This window comes from Mustela nigripes, chromosome 10 (assembly GCF_022355385.1).
Source record: "Mustela nigripes isolate SB6536 chromosome 10, MUSNIG.SB6536, whole genome shotgun sequence".
Taxonomy (NCBI): domain Eukaryota; kingdom Metazoa; phylum Chordata; class Mammalia; order Carnivora; family Mustelidae; genus Mustela; species Mustela nigripes.
The window spans coordinates 41,328,540-41,350,907 of record NC_081566.1 but is presented as its reverse complement, the minus strand read 5'-3'; the positions used below and the strand labels follow the sequence as shown (position 1 = coordinate 41,350,907).

Here is a 22,368-nt window from a genome sequence, read left to right as displayed (position 1 = left end):
GCTAAAATATTTGTATTTCCTTAAAAATTTGGCACACTAACACTTGGGACTTTTCTGAAAATTTTTAAATATAACTTCATGCTTCAAAGCTCTTAATTGAATCCATCTAAGATCACTTCTGAATCCTCTCTCCTTTAAAAAAAAAATCATTGGGGTCCTTGGGTGGCTCAATCAGTAAATGTCCAACTCTTGATTTTGGTACAGGTCTTGATCTCAGGGTCATGAGATGAAACCCTGCATCAGGGTCTGCTTGGGATTCTCTCTCTCCCTCTGCCCAACTCCCTGCTGGCATGCACACGCCCTTTTTCTAAAATCATTTTTTTTTTTTTTAAAGATTTTATTTATTTGACACAGAGAGACACAACAAGAGAGGGAACACAAGCAGGGGTGTGGGAGAGGGAGAACAGGCTCCCTGGGGAGCAGCCCAACGCAGGGCTCTATCCCAGGACTCTGGAATCATGACCTGACTCGAAGGCAGACACTTAACGACTGAGCCACCCAGGTGTCCCATAAATCTTAAAAAAAAATTAGTGGCATTACCTGAGCTACAAGGATACTGATTCTATATTAGTGCTGGGTAAGAAAATCCTCCCATTTAATAATATTCTTGCCTGAAGTATATGCGGTTAAAACAGCACACTTTAAGTTTGGCAATACATCCTTGTGAGAAGTTTCTAAAGCCACACAGTTATCTGTGAAATTCGAGCATTTATGCAAGAGACCAACAACATTGTGACTGGACCCCCATCGAGGCAGATCCTAGGCTGAAGGGATGTATGACCATTTAACTCATGACGTCCAGACTTTCCTACACCAGTTTTATTTAAAACACAAATAAGTATTTCTCTTTCTTGTAATGGCAAATGGTTCAAATAATGCTGAACATGAATCATTGACTAATACAAGGACTTTAAATATGAAACAAAATTATTTTTAAAAAAGCAAAAGGATAAAGGTTATATACAAAAGGGACCTGGAATCTTTAAGTGGATTCCAAAAATGAAATGAGTAGAAAATTTGTGGTGAAACCAGAACATTCCACCCCTGCTTTGGAGAAGGGCTATTATACAACATTCAGTCAGCTGGAGATGGATTGGTGGAGAGGTGTCTATACATAAATTTCAAGTCATTTTTGCTTGTGCAGAATCATCCAGATCTTCCCAAGACTGAACGGGCAGTCCTGTGGCTTTCTTCCGTTTCCATGTTCCCAACAAGGCTACGTGAGGTGCAACTCTTGATGAGCCGCTTACAACAGCAGTTCCTTAGGAGCCAACGCGACAGGTGGACCAGATTTCCCTATGAGAAACAGAACTGGCCACCTACAGCAAAATTGCAAGTCAGACAAGTCCTTCTTTCCTTTTCCTTCTGATTATGTACAATATGTCTCCTTTCAAGACTCTTATCCCCATCATACTTGTTCCTTCACAAGTCTAAACCTTGAGGTGGTATGAAGGAGACTGACATCAAGAAAAGAAAATTCAATTCAGAAATGAAGAAAACTGGAAGGTATACAATACACCCCCAGAGCATCTCAATCACCCCCGCTACAGTACAGTTCAGTGTACTGCTACAGTCCAGAGACAAATACTGGCAGCTTGGAGGAGTTCATTTTTTTTTTTCCCCTCTGGTGGTTAATGGGCACCAAATAAATACTGGGCAAGAGGAGTTTGCTGGGAGAGTTAGAATAAAAAATTAAACTGATTTTAATCCCTGTGATAATTCAATGCCAGTTGGAGGCAAGTACTGAAGAAGAGAAGGGACAACTTTCATGCTAAAAAAAGAATTCCTCTAATCATTATGTCACCATCTCTTATTAAGAATCCAGGGAATCCCAGAAATAGAAAATTAGTTTCAGAGGACCCCTGAGGCACTTTAAAGCCTTAAAAAAATTACAGTAATAATAAAATTAGCTATTGCTCTTCAGAGGCTTACAGAGCAGCAGAAGCATGGAAATCAGGTCGAAAAAGTTATGTCCAGATTATGAGCTTCCAGAGTTGCTCAGCCTTCTCTAAAGCTTAGTTGAATCTCCAAATACTTTTAAAAAGACATACAATTTAACGCAGACGGAGTGGATCTTTTGTTTAGTGATAGAGTGAAATTTGGTCCTTACTGGCAGCAGCTGGTCTTCATCCTTTTCAAACTCAGGTTACATTAATAAGTACATTAAGACAATACATAAAAGAAATACTACAGCAAAGGGGGGGGGAGCCCAAACTGACAAACACCTCAAGGAGTCACTAAGTTCTCTTGCACCCTTCGACTTGGATCTCCCTCTCAGTTTTTTTGTGGAGAGGTGTAAGACAGAATATTTTTCTCACAGATGCTAAGCCATGGCATCGAATGGACAAAATGGGTTATCGAGGGGACTTTAAAAATCTGACCCCAAGGAATTCAGGACACATACAGGTAATTCAGAGGTATACTTCTGATTTGGGGTAAATGCTAGACTAAAGAAACGATCATCTTGGGTAAATGTTATAATAGATGAAACTAAGTCCAGTTTTTTTTTTTTTTTTAAATGTTCTACCGCCTTCAGCTATCAATCATCTCTGACAGCTCAAGCAGAAGGTCGTCTTCATCTTTCCCAGGATCCAAGTCGATCTCAGCTTCTAATTTGCCTCCTGAAATCTCCCATATTAGTTTCTCAAAATCATCCTCCACAGAAAGTGGGGGCTTTCCTGTTGAGGTGGAACTGAGTCGGCGAGTTTTCGTGGCCATCTGAGAAGAAGAAGGGCCAGATACTTCTGGTGGGGAGGAATCTGAAGAGGACTGGGTTGGAGGCAACACAAGACTGCAAGGGAAAAACCCAAAAGATTATTAGAAACCTGCCCTTTGTTGATGATTGACTGAATGGTCCTGCGTGGTCTCAGGAACAGTTAGCAAAGAGTCATCTCTGATAATAAAATACAGATACTGACTTGAGATAAGGCACTTTCAACTTTTTAAAGAACCATTCAAACAGATATTTAAAACACTGTAAAAATAATACAGTCAATATATAAACAGCGGCACCTAAGGAGAACGGCAACCCTGCGTGCATGTTTTCTTGTAATTAATTGGAAGTTTAGCAGATTTATTTAAGTTGGCTATTAAGTTGGTGTGAGTGGCTAAGCTGGACATGTTTGAAGATTTATTTAAGCACTGTCATTCTCTAGTGCATATAGTAACCTAAAGTTTGGTTAAGAAGAACTGCAAGGTATTACCTGTCTCTAGGTTTTTCCATCTCAGGCACAGTGACTGATTTGTCCTCAGAAAGGAGTGGGACAACTGCCTAAAAAGTAAAAGGAAGGTAATTCAGTGGGAGTCGGGCTTTTCTTATTTGAGCATATTCATTTACTTTGGCACTTTCTTAGAATCATGGTTATCATTCCGTAAGTTCGGAAATCCAAGAATAAGTCATCTAAAGGTTGAGTATAGAAATAAGCCAAGTATCTTGCCCCCCTTAAGAATTAGTTAAAAAAAAAATTCCATTCTGCCACTCCACAAATGTCTGTGAATATAAAATACAGTAGCAACCTAAATAACTAAGATGCTTTGGAAATGGCAGAAGTAGCACACGGACAGAGAGAGCTAGCACAGTGACTGCTCCCTGCTTTCCTACCACACTGTGCAAAATACCACCCAGCCAGACCTACTACTTACCACAGCTGCTTTTTTGGTGGGGCTTTCCTGCAGGACGCTGCTGGAGCTGAGCGGCTTCACAGCGGCAATGACAGCAGGGTGCGCCTCCACTGCCTTGCGTTTGGGGGCCAATTTGGGGGATGAGACAACTTTAACCACAGATGGCTTCACATTGACTTTGGGTTTAGCTGCAAGGGAGAAAAAAATAATAGCTAAAATAATTTCTCTTTCACACGGAGAATAACTTAAGAATATCTAAATTCCTTCGCAATACTAGAAATACCACACACACCCCTAAACTGAAAATAATCCATAAACAATGTGCACTACAATGTGGCCATAAAGTGTATACTCAAATAATTCTTTTCACTGGCTCTTGACTTCGCTACTGTTCTTCTGTTCCCTGGTGTTTTTCTTCTTCAAAACCAGAGGAAAGATGCACCACAGAGAGTTTTTATCCCCCCACTGAGGTATAGTTGACATATAACATGGTATTAGTTTTGGGAATACAACATAATGATTTAATATTTGTATATATCATGACTACATGATCGTCACAGAAGTCTAGTTAATCCATAACCATACAGTTACAATTTTTTTGTGTGAGCACTTTTAAGATCTACTCTCCTAGCAACTTTTGAATATGCAATACAGTATTCTTAATTATAGTCACCATGCTATGTTACGTCCCCATGACTTACTTAAAAATATGGAATGCTTCATGAATTTGTGTATCATTCTTGCAAAGGGGGCCACCCTAATCTCTGGGGCATTCCAATTTTAGTATATGTGCTGCCAAAGTGAGCTTTAAACAAAGCTTTTATTTTTTTAAAAAATATTTTAATTTTAGAGAGTGGGCGAGCAGGGGAAGGGGGGGAGGCATAGACTCCCCACTAAACACGGAGCCCGATGCGGGACTCAATCGCTGGACCTTGGGATCATGACATGAGCCCAAGGCTTAATAGACCAAGCCACCAGGTGCCCTTAGACAAAGCTTTTTAAACAGCAATTTTAAATTCTGAGAAAGAAGATTTGTCCTTTTAAGTACAATTATCAGAAATACTACTTTTCACCTATGTGACAAGTATACAACACAAATGGAATTTAACTTGCTGCTAGGGAGTTATTAGAAACTTGGTAATTTTCAAATCCTAAAGCAAGACACACTAGAAAAACGACTTACCTTTACTCCGTTTTTCCAAGCTCTGTGCTGCACACTTCACATTCAATATCGAGTCCCCACTCCCTGAGGTTTCCACCTCTGCTTTTGGGGATGACTTTGTGGAAGGCCGCTTTGCCAGGTGCCGTGTGAGGCCCGGCACAGGAGTTAGCACCGGCTTCTCTCCTATCTGAGTATTGCAAGAGTCTACGTCTCCCCGGAGAGGTGTCAGAACTGATTTCTCCTTCTGTGAGGTTCCCCTCTCCAGCTGTTTCTGCATGTGCTTCTCTCTCATGGTCTCACATCTCTTGACTTGAATTTTAGTAATGCCAACTCCTGTGGCCTCTTCTGAAACCTGAGTGTAAATTTATATGAAAGATTTAAAATTCGATACCTCTAACAATCTGTATGATAATTATTTGTAAGTTACCAGGCTTTATAGCTCAATTAAAACAACCGAAAAAAAACTTGGGGTCCCTGGCTGACTCGGCAGAGCAAGTGACTCTTGATCTCGAGGTTGTGAGTTCGAGCGCCACGCTGGGTGTACAGGTTACTTAAAAAATAAAATCTTAAAAACAAAACAAAACAAAACAAAAATTTGTTTAAAAGAAAAAATATGTCAATTTTATCTCAATTAAGAAAATCTTGTTTATAATTTACTGGGCTGACATCCATGTCAAGCAAAGTTTAACATGATCTAAAATACAAGAGCTTTTGCTCTTTGATATTAAATAGAAAATACCTAGCTGAAGATGAAAGTTAAAGATGTATGAAACAATGAAAACCCTGATTTTGTAGGCACAGACAATCATGACCCTAAGTCAGATACAAATGCCTCCCAAATAATCAGACACTTGCACCAAGATTTATATACAATGATGTTCATTACTTTAATTGTGTAAAGCAAAATCTTAATGTCCAGAAGCAGACTACACTGACATAATAGAACATTATGTGGTCAGTAAAAATGGACATCCCAAAGAACTATGAATACAGCAAAAACAAAGCAGGCTGCTAAGTGTTACACTATGGAGGTATCAATTACTTTCTAAACATGAGTTAGACAATGAACAAGTTCACATACATATGTACATAAATAAAAGACTTGAGAAAAATACCTGAAAAAAAAAAGCTATAGGGTGTTGTATCTGGGTTGCGGAATTATGGGGTTTTAATTCTTTTAAAAGATAAAAGTTCCCAATTTTTGTACAGTGAGTGCCATTATGCTTAGTTAAAAAACAGCAACAACAATTTTAAGGGGCAGACAACAAATAAAAACCCAAGTACACAAAATCCTCATAGAAAAGTGTAAGCATAGGGGTGCCTGGGTGGCTCAATCGTTGGGCATCTGCTTTTGGCCCAGGTCATGATCCTACAGTCCTGGGATCGAGCCCACACTGCAGGGAGCCTGTTTCTCCCTCTCCCTCTGCCTGCTGTTCCCCCTACTTGTGTGTGCTCTCTGTCAAATAAATAAAATCTTAAAAAAAAAAAAAAATGAAATTTTTATTAAAAAAAGTGTAACTGTTTACCTAGTTTATTATTAAAGCATTAAAAAGAAATTTATTAGCTAAAACTAAAAGGCACATTTTATCATCCACCTGGCCTTCGCCCGCCATGAATAAAACCATGAAATGATCTTAAATAAACTCACCTCTTTAGTTTCTGTTCTATTAACCCCGCTCTGGGAAGCAACTTCACTCCCTTCTTGTAGTTTCTTCTCTTCTTTTATACCTATATTCACATTAAAACCACCATTAATTATTTCATTTAGGTTGCAACTTCAGAACAGATGAAAGCAAAACTTTTCTTAATGAAAATAAAGGTAAGATAGAACAAATAAAATTGTAGATGAAGCCCATTCGTCCTCATAAAGTTTCAAAAAACACCTTAAAATATCAAAGGTGTATATAATAGCGCTCCTGCAAAGAAAGAGCTTAACTGCATTTGACCCAGTGGTCTTCAAAGTTATCTGAGTAAAGTTCTCACAGAACTCCTAGGAAAATCCTGAGCAATACTGCACTTTGAAATATGATCTGGGGAAATGGTACTACAGACCAACTGTGGTGTTACCTGTTTTTTTTGTGATTCGGAGAAGCCGCCTTGCCCCTGGGGTGGCCTCAGGCTGAGGCTGGGAGCTGGTGCTGCCCTCAGAGCTCTGCTGTACCCGCAGTGCCTTCTCCTGTTTAATTTCCTCCAGCGTCTTGATGTGCACCTCCTGCATGGACTTCGCTCTACCTGCGGGCTCCTCTGATTGTCCTTTGCTGGTAACTACAGGTGGCAAAACCACTGTTTTTTTAATTTCACTATCTGTCTTTAGCTTGATGCAAGTTACATCCTTTTTGCTTTTTTGTCTCTCTGCTTCCTGCTGCCGATGTTTCTTTTCAGCCAGGACCTCAGAGAAGGTTTTGATTCTGATGGTGGAGGGGCTTCTTGTTCCTAAAGTAGTATCATCAACTTTTGAAGGTCCTTCGGTCTTCAGTTTAGGTTGCAATTCTCCACGTTTCTGACTAGCTTTTTCAAGAAGAATTTCTTCTAATGTCTTCACATGGATTTCACCAACTTTAGTGCCTCGCTCTGTTTTTACGGGGAGGGAGAAACAAGTCACTGTATTTAGAGTTCACCGCTTAACAACTTATGCTGTCTATTCTTAGAACAGGGCAGAGTCCTAATAGAGCGCTATCTTGTAGACAGGTAATTAAAATGATCAAAGCATATTAGTTTCAATTTCAGTTTTAAAATACTGCACATTTCAGTAGTGGACCTCAAAGAAAACTCTTAGGTGGCAAAAATTTGTTGGGGTTCTAGTCAAAAGCTTATCCCTGAAGAATCTCAAAGCCATGTATTAGTTGGAGATGGTTGTCATTGTAAATCTTTTGTTTTTTTTTTTTTAAAGATTTTATTTATTTATTTGACAGACAGAAATCACAAGTAGGCAAAGAGGCAGGCAGAGAGAAGGAAGCAGACTCCCTGCAGAGCAGAGAGCCTGATGGATGCGGGGCTCGATCCCAGGACCCTGGGATCATGACCTAAGCTGAAGGCAGAGGCCCCAAACCCACTGAGCCACCCAGGCACCCCGTCATTATAAATCTTAACAAAATGGCAATAAATTAATTCTTCCATTCATTATAAACACGTGCGGGACACTGTGCTAGAAATACAATGATAAGACACAGTCTCTGACCACAAGTAGTTTACAATATGATAATACTAAATTTGTGGGTTTGTTTTTTTTTTTTTTAAAGCAAGCTCTAAGCCCAATGGGGCTTGAACTCATGATCCTGCCATCAAGAGCTGCACTGCATGCACTATGGCCTGAGCCAGCCAGGAACCCCAATAATGACAACTTTCATACAGGAAGTAGAATACTATAAAAGAGCAAGAACCCCAGCCTTTGTCTAAGAATTAGTCGAGGCAATCTTTTCAGAGGAAGTAATGTTTAAGTGACATTTGAAGGATGAATAGAAGTAAAACAGGTAACAAGACAGAAGAAAAATGGGGAAGGCCCAGACACAGGCATGCTACTGAAGAGCTATTTTTAATGATATGTTAGTCATGCTACATCTGTTTAAAGAGCAACTTTCACACTTGACAGATATGCTCATCTTTACTGAGGGCTCAAAGAAATAATGAAGTGATGTGGGAAAAACCAGAAAAATAATGGAGATCGTACACACGCATTTGTTAACTAAAGGACAGCTTTTTTTTTTTTTTTTAAGGTTTTATTTTTTTTATTTTTTGAGAGGGAGAGAGCACGAGGAGGGGAAAGGGGCAGAGGGAGAAGGAGAAGCAAACTCACTACTGAGCAGGGAGCCTGTCCAAGGGCTTGATCCCAGGACCATGAGATCGTGACCTGAGCTGAAAGGCAGACTTAACCGACTGAGCCACCCAGGCGCCCCTGATTAACAGCTTTTAGTGAAAGATCCAAAACAAAAAATATCCTTTAACAACCTTAAACATATCATGTTTGGTTTCACCTTCTGATCTTTTGAACATGCTGTGCCTTCGACAGAGAATGTGCCCTATTGGTCTCATTCTCTTGCTGCCTAGTTTTAACTAAGTTCGATTTAGAACCACCCACCAATCTCTGTTTATTTCTATGTAGTTTATTTCAATCTAGTTTATTTCTGTGATCACAGCACTGCTCCCACAGTACTGCAATGTCCTGCATTTCCAGCCATACTAGATACTTCATGAAAACTGACTAAATGTAATTACTGGAAATATTTTAGTATAACGGTACATAGGAAGCACTCAAGCAGATACTGAATTACTTTGTTAGGCTTTAAAAAAATTTTTTTTCCCACTTAAAGATGGTGGATTGATCTCAAAATTACCACTCCAAGGAATTGTGTGAATGATTGAAGATTTTATTTCCCCACTCTACCAAAATTTTATCAAAACAACAGAGAAGACATTAAAAATAGAATAAATCCACAATAGCAGTGGAGAATAAGCTGCCATTGACAGAGCATAAATCATAAATCTTGAGGGATTTCTGAGAGAAGACAGCAGCTATATGAATTTACAGAAAAAGAGAAAAAGAACAAATGAAACTGTAGGATTGAGATCTGTTCTTCCCAGTAGTCAAAGAAAACTGCCTAACTAGTAAGAAAAGCGACCGTGGGTAGAAATATAAGGATGCCGTACAGCACACGTGGACCAGTCATGACCACCTTCTGGGAACTGCTCCTGGAAAAGAGGAGAATCTGCTGGGAAGGGGAGCGAGTTAGGAGGTGGGGCTGGAGGAGAAGATGAACAAATGCCAAGCAGAAAAACAACAGGGGAGAAGAGGCAAAAGGAAAGCCAGGGAAGGAAAGAATCTTTCTTACTGTGGCAATGGTATGGGCCCCCAAACTTCTAGCCTGCAACCCACACAAGCTGCCTTTTATTTATTTTTAGTTTTTTTAAGATTTTATTTATTTGACAGACATAGCACAAGTAGGCAGACAGGCAGGCAGAGGGAGAAGTAGAAGCAGACTCCCCACTGAGCAGAGAGCCTGATGCGGGCCTCGATCCCAGAGCTCTGGGATCATGACCTGAGCAGAAGGCAGACACTTAACCGAATAAGCCACCCAGGTGCCCCTGTAAGCTGCCTTTTAGCATGCCCTCCCCAATGCAGGCAGCCCTCACTTGTGCCTCCCAGTTAGGAGAGAGGACCACTTGGGAGTAAGACCTTTAGAACCGCCACAGGAAACCCAAGTGCTATTAAACAACAACATTAAAAGTGGATCAAAACAAAGAAGTGATAAAGATGACAAAATAATACACACTTTTTTTTTTCTCTTTTTAAATGATTCCAAGTAGAAACTCTAGGAGAGCCCGAAATCAGGCTATAAAACCAGGAGAAAAAAAAAGGTCTTTGGAAGATAAATGCACAGGAGCACTTGGGGTACCTGGGTGGCTCAGTTGTTAAGTGTCTGCCTTTGGCTCAGGTCATGATCCCAGGGTCCTGGGATCAATACCAGCATTGGGCTCCCTGCTCAGTAGGGAGCCTGCTTCTCCCTCTCTCACTCCCCCTGCTTGTGTTCCTTCTTGCTATCTCTCTGTCAAACCAGTAAGTCTTCAAAAACAAACAAACAAGACACAGATGCACAAATAAACCCTACCAAAGGAACTGAAAAAGCATCAAAGAGACAAGGCTGGTCAAAAATCAGCCATCTAGAAGAGGCCTGGCAGACTACAGCAGATGGGCCTCTGCCTCCATTGTGTAAACACAGCTTGATTAGGACGCAGCTGCGCGGACAAACGGATGGACAGACATACTGCACAGGACTGCTTTTGCATGACGATGGCATGGTGCAGTAGCTGTGAGGAGATTGCAATGCCAAAACTGAAAACATCTGCTATCTGACCTTCCATAGAAAAAGTCTGTCAATTCCTGACCTAGATAATAAAGCCAAGCAAAGACCAGAGAAGGTGAGGCAAAAATCAAAACCAAACAAAGAGACAAACAAAAAGCCAAGGAGTGGAGAGCATGACGGCAAAGTTAAAAGAGACGTGAAGCCTATGTCCTGCCATTTCAGCTTCTGTCTGGTAAGAATGCACAGAGAAACCAAAGGAAGTCTGGGAAGACATACTCAGAAATGAGAGCAATGTTTTCTAGAACTAAGTCCTCAGATCTGGAAGGCCTACTGAACACTGGGCTGAATAAACCAAAGGTGCCATGTTTAGACCTACTGTACTAAAATTCCAACACAGTAGGGAAGAATACAGAGAAAATTCTAAAAGTTTCTGAAGAATAAACCCAGGTTCTTTACAAAAAGGTAGGAATGTCTGGGCGCCTGGGTGGTTCAGTGGGTTGGGCCTCTGCCTTCAGCTCAGGTCATGATATCAGGGTCCTGGGATCGAGCCCCACATCGGGCTCTCTGCTCAGCGAGGAGCCTGCTTCTCCCTCTCTGCTTGCTTGTGATCTCTGTCAAATGAATAAAAATCTTAAAAAAAAAAGGGGGGGGGTAGGAATGTCTGACATCAGACTCTCCTTTTATGATGCTGGTAAAAATCTTAATATATAAACCAGATAAGGATAGGATGAAAAAACAGAAACACAGGCTAACACCATTCATAAACATAGACATAAAAATGAAAAAGCAGCAAACTGAGGGGCGCCAGCCTGGCTCAATCAGACGAGTGAGGTACAAAAGAACAGGATGGCTGGGGTACAGGTTCATTTTACTGTTCTTTAAACTATATACATATAAACACTAAGTGGTTAGATCTTATGATTTAAAAGCGTTAAAAATCAGAGTACAGGAAGAGTATAGAATACCGAGAAGAAAATTATTTTGGTGTATTTTTGCAGTGTTTCCCCCAGGCATGTATTTTTATCTTTACAAAACTGGAATCATCTCATACATAAGGATGTTATTTCTAAGATTAAGTTTTTACAATGAGAAAATAAGCTTCATCACCCCCACAAAATAAGATTCTTACTCTAAATCCAAAGGTCAAAAGCAGTATATGTTCTTTTGTAACCTTTCTTCATTCAATACGAGGTGAGAAGTTTTTCAAATCATTATTGTTCAAAATATGACTTGTGACAATAATTACTTTTGTACATAAGCACCTTAGTTGAACTTTTGTTGGGTGTTTAGGTGGTTTCTAGTTTCTAGCTACTAATGCTGTGGTGAAGTCATCATTTCACCATCTTTTAAGAAGAGGATTCATGGGGCACCTCGGTGGCTCAGTCAAACATCTTGGGGCACCTCGGTGGCTCAGTCAAACATCTACCTTTGGTGCAGGTCATGATTTCCAGATCCTAGGATCGAGTCCCTGGGCAGACTTCCTGCTCAGCAGGGAGTCTGCTTCTCTCTCTCCCTCCCTCCCCATCCCCCACCCCTCACCACTACTCATTCTCTCTCTCTCTCTCGCCAATAAATAAGATCTTAAAAAAAGAATTAATACTAGTGAGTTGTCAATTACTTGAAAAAAACGTATATATAAAACCACAAAAATCACAAGCCTTAACCTAACCACAAGTCCTAACCTAACAAGAAAATAAATCGGAGAAAAAGTAAATATTGTTACAGGAAGGAAAAAAATATCAGAAGCTGGTCTTAGGGTTTACTTACCTGCTGCCTCCTCACTGTTGGGACCAGCTGACATGCCTAATCGCTCCTTCAGAGACTTGGAAACGTGAACTGTAAAAAAACACATTAAAAAAAACCAAAAGTTGAACAGAGACCTTTTTTTCAAAGTTCACAAATTAGGCTTGTTTGTTTTCTAATGCAAATACTTTAAAAAAAAAATCTCTTAAGGTCTTAAAATTTTTCTTTTCCACAGAACAAGACCTCTGTGAATCATGGATTCCCTAGAGCACTTGGGAAGGCTTAAAAAAATATAATCTTTTTTTAGATTTGAAAAGCAAAAACTATTGAATTCAGGGAAATTTTTTTTTTTTTTTAAGATTTTCCTTATTTATTTGAGAGAGACAGACCCAGCAAGAGAGGGAACACAAGCAGGGGAAGTGGGAGGGGGAGAAGTAGGCTCCCCGCTGAGCTCAATCCCAGGACGCTGGGATCATGACCTGAGCAGAAGGCAGATGCTTAATGACTGAGCCACCCAGGCACCCCTCAGGGAAATAATTTTTTTATTACTATACAAACTTTTATACTCTTAATGGCATCAAAAGGCTCCCCCAATCTATTTAAAATGTAATTTTTAGTTATGAAAATTTTTAGTATAATCAATAGGCAAGGAGGAAAAGGTTATGAATGCAAAGAAAAAGTAAGTTGTTTGCTCTGAGAATCCAAAGAAAGGCCCTAGATGAAGACATCTACTCATCAAAGCCTCTTGGGCTATAGGAACAGTGGAAAAAAGTTTCTCATCTTCAAGACAAGTTAAAACTAAACACAATAAAAGGGGAAAAACACCACCTATTCTTTTAGTAATTAACACCATGTTTCACTGCCAAGTCATAAAAGGAAAACAAATTCCAACCTTGACTTCTTTCTATAAATAGAACTTCAACCACGTAATCATTCTAACTCCCAAATATCTCTCAATTTAGTCCACATCTCTCCATACCAACTTTTAAGAACACTAAATTCTATGCCACTAACTCCTCTTGTCTACATTATTTTATAACAGGCTGCTAACTCATATCCTAGATAGGACTTTTGTCCTTCTAACCTTTCTCCATATTTTAGGCAGGCCAATGGTTCTAAAAGGCAAATCTGAGCTTCTGATTTTGTTCATAACCTTCCCATCCATGGTTTGCTACTAAGCCCAAACTCTCTACCCTGGTTTAAAAGGCTCCAAATGATCTATGTCCTTCTCCTCTCCAGTCAACATGCTCTTTACCCCAGTTCTATGTTTCAACCACACTCAGTCCCTTGAGTACAACCTGCTTTCTTAGCTCTGTGCCTTTGCATATATTTTTCTCTCTGCCTCAGCATAGGCTCTGGTCCTTCAACATTACCTGCCTATTCCTAACTCATGTTTCTGGTCTAGGTTTCAATATAATTTGCCCTGGGGACCCTTTCCTGACAGATGGTAAGAGATGCCCTTCCTGTGTGCTCCCATAACACTGTGTACTTTTTCCATCACGAAATTTATCACAATATATATAAATATTCCTATCTGCCATTATACTGTAAGTTCCTGAAGACTGTGATGGTATTTATTCTATCCAGTGGCATCTCCCTAGAATCCAGCAGAGTAAATACTCAAATGTTTGCAGAATAATGCAGACACAAGATAATCTAATTTACCTGAGCAAAAAAGAATGATGAACAACGTCTGTTAACATTACAAAGAACAAGCATCATGAACACACACACACAGTGTATTAGAACACAGGTACCTTTCTTTGGTGCTTTGTCAGTGTTCGTTTCTGTAGCTTCCACTTTCTTCCCTAACCTCTGTGCAAGGCTACGCTTTAACGGAGGATCGCTGTCACCCCCTACAAACGGAGAGAACTTAGTTCAAATCAATCTTCAACAAGGTCAAGAAATACAAGCAAAAGAGACAATGCAGAATAAGTCTGTCAGTTTTCTGCATTGATATGGTGTGTTCATTCACTAGTGTGCTCAGAAAACTCAATGTTAGAGAATAAAAATGTACCAGAAGGAAGAAATGACTAAAGGGACAAAGAGTAGAAGCACATATCAACATCTATCAAATAATGGACTAAAACTACAAATGGAGAATAAGCCCTGATTAAGGCAAAAATTCAGCATTAGTAATATGTGAGAAAAACTTCACATACAAAAACCATCTTAAATGGCCACTTGGCCCAATTCCAGACATATCTGTGCTTAAATGCACCTCGGATGTTCCTGGTAGACAGCAAAGGAATCTTTGTATTTTTCCATGACATGATAAATGCGAAGACCAAATAGCCCCCATTCTTCACTTATAGATAAGACATCTAAGATTATAAAAAACTCGTCACCAGTTAGTGACAGAGCCAAGACCTTACCAAGTTTCCTGACTTGTGGTTTATTATATTATACTGTTCAATATGAGTTGATTAAATGTCACAAGTTAAAAATTGTTTTTCACATTGCTCAACTAAAGATAATCTTTGCGGCATCCCATTAAAAATTCGAAAGACCCTACACAGGGTATGATTTTTCTCTCTACTCTATTTATAATTTAAATGTGAGACCAAAAAATAACAAAGTTTATATGTATGTGGAATTTAAAAAGCTGTTATTTTTTACCTAAAACTTCTTAGGCAGTGAAAATGGTATCAAAGAGAACACAAAATAGGTAATATTTCATGTTTGTAACCATACTTTAAGGAAAATATGAAGAAATAGCTGAAATCAGACAAAATTTTCAAAATTCTTTTGAGACAGATACATTAGAGTATATACATAACAATTCAATAATATGATAAAACACTTCCCTAAACATAAAATAGCATCAGTAAACTCAGGGACCAAATTATATTAACCGGACACTTTTTTCCCCTCTAAAAAACTCAAATTTCATTTGTCCAAAGAAACAAAGAAGTATCTTCTTTACTGTTTTTTCAACAGAGTACCTTCTAAAAAGCTGGTTATAATCTACTTAAATTCTAACACTCTAAATTTCTGTAAATCAGTAATAGGTATAATGCACATGTGAAAAACAAAGAATTTTCTAAGTTCCTTCAGCCAAGCATTCAGAGGGACCAGCAAATAAATTAGTATCGACAGGACATTGTATAAAGGCAGTTTGGGGGAACATTATCATGTTAATGCATGAACAGAAGAAAACAAAGGATCTGCACAAAATTCATCTCACCTACTGAAAATTTTCGTTTTCCCAGTCTTTCAGTGAGACTCAATCTTACCAAGGGTTCTTCTCCTGAAATGGCAAAAAACAGAATTTCTCTAAATTAGCTAATTTTTCTGTATTCAGTAATAATAATGGGTACAAAATATGTTCTGATGTCTTAAGCCCACCCAGAAAGTCTCTTGAAAGTCAGATCTCAGTATTAAGACTGTCATATGGTGTAAAAAAAGATTTAATCTATTAAATAGTAATTTAAATAGCCAAATGCACAGCCCAAAGGGAATCGGTAATACAGTCCTAATAATTAACAGCAGCCAAGTACATGAAAACAGGTGTGTTATAATCAATTGAATTGCTTACCAAACCTAAGCTATACTTTTGCAAGTGAGCTCTCTTTCCTCTAGTTCTTTGTTGTTTGAACAGCACATTTAAATATATCTGTATACTACAATTACTTGTGTCATGTTTCTTACCAGGTTTAAAACTCTTAAGGGAAAAGTCCTACATATTTCTAGAATTTATAAAGTTTACTATAGTTCTTTACCCATAATGGGCAGTCAATAAATTTGCTGAACGGATACAGATAAAGAGTATTTAAAATTAAATATACCTAAATATGAGAGCTGCTTGAGCAAGAATTTCAACCTTTAAAGAGTCAAATGCACTGATTTTTCTTTTTCATCCTTCTATCTGACCAACATACTAAGGTCTTCCTGCAAACCCATCAAAGGCACACTACACTCAAGGACTTGGCTTGCTCAATTAAGAAGTGGCAGCCTGACAACTCTCAACCTAGACCTACCTATACCTCACCTTGTTTGCTGGAAAGAGTTACTGTCCTCACTACAGTCCGGACATTCTCTTTTTCAGGACCTGGAATGGGCTGAGGTTGGAGTAAAAGACTGGGAACTCCGGAAGAACCTTCTGAATAAAGCAAGTCAAAGAACAGCAAATAATTTATGGAAAATAAAGCTATTATAAGCCAAGAAATTTTGCTTCTGTGATCAGTTAAGTTCAATACCGACCACTGGATGACTATAAGCCAGTTTTTCTGTTCCTATTTGCCTACAGTGAATTGGGGTAGGGTGGGGGAAAGGAGATCATCCCTATCTCTTATCTACTTTGGGCACAAGGTAAAAATAAAATACAAAATTTTCAGTGACTTAGGCCCTCAATCTACTTTTATTTACCGAAAAGGCTAACATTGTAAGGTTAACCTGAAGCACACTGCCACCAAGCCAATTTGACCTTTTAAAATCTATATTCAATCACCTGAAAAACACAACTCCAAGGTTCCTACAGAACAAGCTTTGGCAAGCCAATACTTAAAACCAACCATGTGATCCTTTTTAACTCTACATTTCACACTCTATCTGTAATTTTTAGGGTTGGAAATATAGACTGACCAGGCTAAGTCAACCTTAGTAAATTCCAGCAGCCCCTAAGAAGAATTCATCTACTACAAAATAAAGGTCTTCCTCTCAATATGATTTTTATATGTAGTTCTTTGGAGTTGTATTTCTGAAGATAGAGCAGTTCTTTCAAGTACTAAAAAAGCAGCCCTGATTTAAGTAAGTCTGTGTTTTACTTCAAACAAGCCACAGAAGTCAAAATCTATGTGATCATTTTGGCTCTTGCCAGTGTCCTTGTTATCAGAAGTCTCCTTGTTACTCTTCTCCAGCAAAATTCAAATGTCTGTGTCATAACTGATGACTTACCACCTTGCTTCTTGGATTTTTCCTTCATTTTCTTTGACTTAATCTCCTCAAGAGTTTTGATTCCAAAATTCAAACATTCACCTGAGAAACCCAAACAGAAATCACATGAGGAACTAACATCTCATGCCCTTTGCATTTTATTTGTGCACAAGCAAATGTTTTCTGAATGAGTAAGAGAAAGCAAGTGTCAGTATGGGTGTGTGTACTGTAGAGTCAGGGACAGAGAGGTGGTAGTGATCATGATCTAAATTTTTTTTTTTTAAGATTTTATTTATTGGGATGCCTGGGTGGCTCAGTTGGTTAAGCAGCTGCCTTCGGCTCAGGTCATGATCCCAGCGTGCTGGGATCGAGTCCCGCATTGGGCTCCTTGCTCAGCGGGGAGCCTGCTTCTCCCTCTGCCTCTGCCTGCCATTCTGTCTGCCTGTGCTCGCTCTCTCCCCCCCCCTCTCTCTGATAAATAAATAAAATCTTTAAAAAAAAAAAAAAAAAGATTTTATTTATTTTTTTGACAGAAAAAGCACACAAGCAGGAGAACAGCAGAGGGAGGAGGAGAAGCAGGCCCTCCATCGAGCAGTGAGCCCCATGCAGGGCTTGATCGCAGAACGCTGGGATCATGACCTGAGCTGAAGGCAGCAGCTTAACCGACTAAGCCAGCTAGGTGCCCCCATGATCTAAATTTCAAATGTATTTAAAGTAGTTTGGGCACATTCAACAGTGCTTTTAGATTTATGAGCAGGAAGCAGATCAAAGCAGCTTCTTCTTACCTTGCTTCAAATTGACTCCAGGTTTCCGGGCAGAGGCTGTCCGTAATCCATTATGAGCTTCAGGAGGCGGTTGCAGGATGGGTGTTTTGGTTTCATCACCTTCCTCGGAAAACTGATCTATATATCGACAGATGAGGCAAATTTACAATTAACAGAGGGCCTCAAGTTTTAATCTTGATTCCAATTCACTGAGTGACCCTGATCAGTTATTTGCCTTAAAGAAAGAGCTAAAACTTACCATCATCATCTTCGTCATCATCAGCAGCATTGATTACAACTGGTGGATGGGTGGGGCTAGGAACATTTTCTGAACTTTCTACTTTCATAACACTTCGCAGCTGAGGGGAGGGATTAGACTGGACAGACAATTTGTTCTGCTGAACTGTGAGCTGGTTAGCCTTCACTTCCTCTTCGGGTGACTCAGGCACAGTAGGCAACACAGCTGAACATACAACATCAGTCATAAATTAAAAATAGAAGATAAAGTCCCAATTCATCAAAAATCTCCAACCACATATGCTAAGTTTGGTGCTTTTCCCTCAACCACTTAAGTCTTTTTACCTGATTTCTCCATTCTCACAATTAGGTTCTCAACTCCCAGGGAGGGAAAAAATGGCTTTTAGCTAGTAACTCTTCACTGTACACAATGTTCAAAGTATGTGTTCAAAAGACAGAATAATCTGGACACCAGGTGCATAAAACTTTACAAATTCTAGACATTTAATTTTAATATTGAAATTCGAAGCTTTCTGCTCAGCAAAAAAGGAGCTGTTAAAAGACATGGTAGATAATACTTCTGAACTAAGCCCACTTTTTTCTCTTAAACAGAAGGGACAACATGTAGCCATCAAATTTTAATTGCGTAAGATGTGGCTTTTAAATGGCTGATCATTCCAGTAGGAAATGTTAAAGGAGATAAGGCAAGTAAAAACCAGTTTTGGGGGGAATATAAATTTTATTTTAGATTATAGCCTAGAGTTGGGCTGGCAAACTTTTCCTGTGAAGAGCTAGATATTAAGTATTTTAGGCTTTGTAGACCTCTGTGTCTCAACTCTGTGGAGAAGGAGCACAAAATCTGGCCATAGAAAATATGTGAATGAACAGGCATGGCTTCCTTCCAATAAACCTTTATTTTATAAAATGGGTGAAGGACCAGATTTGCCAAACCCTGGCCTGGAGAATCCGGTTTCTTTTGGAAAACACACTGGGTCTTATAAGAAAATGGGAAATGAAGGTATAGTAACCTAAACTGTCATGCCAAGAAACATTTGGGAGGCAGCATGACTTTTGGTAATGAAGTTTTAATCCTAACTGTGATACTTAATTTGTTTATGACTATGGCTATATACAAGTCATTTAACCTCAATTAAAAGTTCAGTTCCTTCATCTGTAAAGTAGAAATAAAACTGCTCTCTCCCAAGACTAAAAGGCAATGTTGTAAAATACTCTGTCCAATGTACATAAGCAGGTGTTCATTAAATAGCAATTATTCTTTTAAAAATTAAAAACACATCTTACTTTTGCTTGGAGGTAGGAAAAGGCCATCAACATAACGTCCTCTGTTGTGATGGAAAGCGCAGTTTAGTTTTTGACATCCCATTGGCTGATTTTCCCAGTAACAAGGAATCTCACTACGTTTTTTCTATAGGAAGAAAAATACATTGTTTTCAAATAAAAAATGAGGTGTGTGGTCATTTGTTTTCTGAATAAAGTTCATTCAGGCTTCAAAACTCTGAGGCATGTGAACAGATGGTGAGCAGAAGAAGAGGGGTTGCTGAAAGGGGCCCTCCATGCTCGAGGGAGAGATGAAGGGAGTAGGAAAGTAGCTCATCTCCTGCTGGTGGAACCCCTAAGGTGCCTACGTTTAATTTAGAGAAGAGGGACAATATATTAGTTAAGATTATGGAACCAAAGATAACATTATGCTACATACTGGCCATGTGATGTTGGACAAATAATTTAATGCCTCTCAGCCTTAGTTTCCTCAGTCATAAAAATGGCAGTAAATAAGAGCTATCTACTTGGCTTCTTAGGAGGATAAAATGAAATAATGTATATGAAACACTTAGCACAGAGAAAGGACCCAATACCCTGGAGTTTATTTAAAACTGAGAGCTCACAGCTTTGAGAAAAATTTTCACTTTCGTGACTTCTCAAAGTAAGGTACAAATAACACACTAAGGATGGTACTTTTCCTTCCTAAGTTACCTCACTCTTATGAAGGGGAATGAGGAAAAAGACACCTTCATACCTAGAATAAACTGTTGGATCATAGGGCATATGTCCAGCCAAAATAGATACATTAATTCTCAGATATACATTAGATGTGTACAAAGAGGGGCGCCTGGGTGGCTCAGTGGGTTAAGCCTCTGCCTTCTGCTCAGGTCATGATCCCAGGGTCCTGGGATCAAGCCCCACATCAGGCTCTCTGCTCAGTGGGGAGTCTGCTTCCCCCTCTCTCTGCCTGCCTCTCTGCGTACTTGTGATCAATCTATCCCTCTCTCAAATAAATAAATAAATAAATAAATAAATAAATGGGAAAAAAAAAAAAAAAAAGACATGTATAAAGAATGGTTCAGGATAATACTATTTTAATAGCTCCAAAATGGAAACTCAAATGTACACTATTACCAGCACTGATAAATACAATGTAGTTTATTCGCACAATAGCATGCTACCCAGTACTGAGAAGGAATAAACCGTCCCTACATTGAACACAGGACAGTGCAGAAGGAAGAAGCTAGGCACAACAGTGCACACTCTGTGATTCCACTGATGGGGCTATCAAAGCAGGCAAAATTTCTCTATGGTAGAGTATTCAAGATAGTGATAAGCTTAGAGGAAGTGGTTAGTGACAACCAAGGGACAAAGGACGAAGACAGATTTGAATCTATTGGAATATGATGGAGCTCTCATCATAAGCAAGCTAAGGTTTAAAATTCTAGGAAAGCACAGCAGCATTACTTCAGAAGCTGAAAATATAACAAGAGAAACAGAAATAATGACCATCACAAAAAGATCCTCAAATGTACCAGGAAAGAGCAAAGATGAAAATCTATTATAGGGAGAGACTGAAAATTTGACAGTACACCGTGTCAGTGGGGATGCAGAACCACACAGTCCAACGGTACTGCTAATACAAACATAAATTAGCTCAACATCTCTGAAATGCAGTTTGCTAAAAAAAAGTATTCACAAGATTTATGTCCTAAATTAATGCCACATGTGGACTGCCCATTTTTAAAAAGTACAGCAAATTCCTTTACCTTTCAAAAATTTGGACAGGATTTATCATTCTCCTGGCACACCCAAAAAGTTAAATACAACAGCTACCACTGTTTTTTAAATAGAAACTACAATTACTCAATTACTCCCTCCTCAAGGCAGAACCTAATGCCAATCTTTCTTGCTCCTGGGTCTGTCTTTGCTTAAGTTTTTCTTTCCTGGAAGCAGTTTTCAAATTACTGAAGGACTTCTGTAATGTACCCTCTGTATACAGGAGTCACCTGACATTTATTGTCAGTGTCGTATTTCAACTGACAAAATCTCCTAATCCTTCCGTATCAATAGTTTCCCTTTTAAAAATGTACTTACTGGATTTTGTTTCTAAATGAAAAGTAACATACAAATAATGAAAACCACTTGGAAAATGATTAGTAAATGCCTGCCATGCTATTCCCCAAAGAGAACCACTTGAGTATAGAATTCTCAGACATAAAAAAGAAATTATAGGTGCGCCTGGCTGGCTCGATTGGCAGAGCATGTGACTCTTGATCTCGGGGTCATGAGTTCAAGCTTCACATTGGGCATAGAGCTTACTACTGAAAGAAAGAGAAAGAGAGAGAGAGAAAGGAAGGAAGGAAGGAAAGAAGACTGATTTAAATGTTTACATGTACACTTAAAAGAATATTTATCTATCTATCTCAGCCGGCAGTGTGTAAGTCAGGTGACTCCAATTTCTCAGTGCTCTGTACATGTTTGCAGATGGCCCATGAAAGCACAGCAAGTACTGATTTGGGGGGTTACAAGTAAATTTTAGCAAGTAGGCAAATTTGTAAACATGGAACTCATGAATAATGAAAATCAACTGCATAGGGATGGGTTACAGTAAAAAAGCTCTTTCCCATTCCTGTCCCCACTCCCTGACAGCTACTGTTGTCAAATTTCTCCTTTATGCTCACAGAGATTTAAAAATACACATGTGAATCAAAAACACTTTCTCCCTTATTTACACAAATGACAGCATATTATGCACCTTATTCTGCCCCTCACTTTTTCACTGACAATATATCCTTATCTTTCCATACCAATTAAGTTTCCCTTTAAAAAATGTTTAATAGCTGCCCAGCACTTCCCTTATGTAGCAAATTTGTTTTAAATGAAC

General features: G+C 39.0%; 1 protein-coding gene and 1 non-coding gene across 10 annotated transcripts in view; both read right to left on the bottom strand.

Annotated features, from left to right (window-relative positions):
- Positions 1 to 797: 797 nt before the first annotated feature.
- ZC3H11A (zinc finger CCCH-type containing 11A) overlaps positions 798 to 22,368 on the bottom strand; it is a 42,611-nt gene continuing 21,040 nt past the window's right edge. For 8 of the 9 annotated variants that reach the window (XM_059413158.1, XM_059413161.1, XM_059413162.1 and 5 more), the window contains 14 exons: positions 19,503 to 19,626; positions 18,223 to 18,426; positions 17,985 to 18,101; positions 17,221 to 17,301; positions 16,316 to 16,426; positions 15,512 to 15,574; positions 14,082 to 14,180; positions 12,349 to 12,417; positions 6,851 to 7,354; positions 6,432 to 6,511; positions 4,805 to 5,135; positions 3,643 to 3,809; positions 3,204 to 3,271; positions 798 to 2,791 (listed from right to left, as the gene is read on the bottom strand). In XM_059413158.1, the coding sequence (XP_059269141.1) occupies positions 2,533 to 2,791; positions 3,204 to 3,271; positions 3,643 to 3,809; positions 4,805 to 5,135; positions 6,432 to 6,511; positions 6,851 to 7,354; positions 12,349 to 12,417; positions 14,082 to 14,180; positions 15,512 to 15,574; positions 16,316 to 16,426; positions 17,221 to 17,301; positions 17,985 to 18,101; positions 18,223 to 18,426; positions 19,503 to 19,626 (2,277 nt within the window). In that variant the 3' untranslated portion in view covers positions 798 to 2,532. The remainder of the gene's footprint in view (positions 2,792 to 3,203; positions 3,272 to 3,642; positions 3,810 to 4,804; positions 5,136 to 6,431; positions 6,512 to 6,850; positions 7,355 to 12,348; positions 12,418 to 14,081; positions 14,181 to 15,511; positions 15,575 to 16,315; positions 16,427 to 17,220; positions 17,302 to 17,984; positions 18,102 to 18,222; positions 18,427 to 19,502; positions 19,627 to 22,368) is intronic. The other variant, XM_059413167.1, reaches the window with a different exon arrangement.
- On the bottom strand, positions 4,325 to 4,427 carry LOC132026335 (U6 spliceosomal RNA). Its single transcript, XR_009406855.1, has one exon. It is a non-coding gene; the product is annotated as a U6 spliceosomal RNA (small nuclear RNA).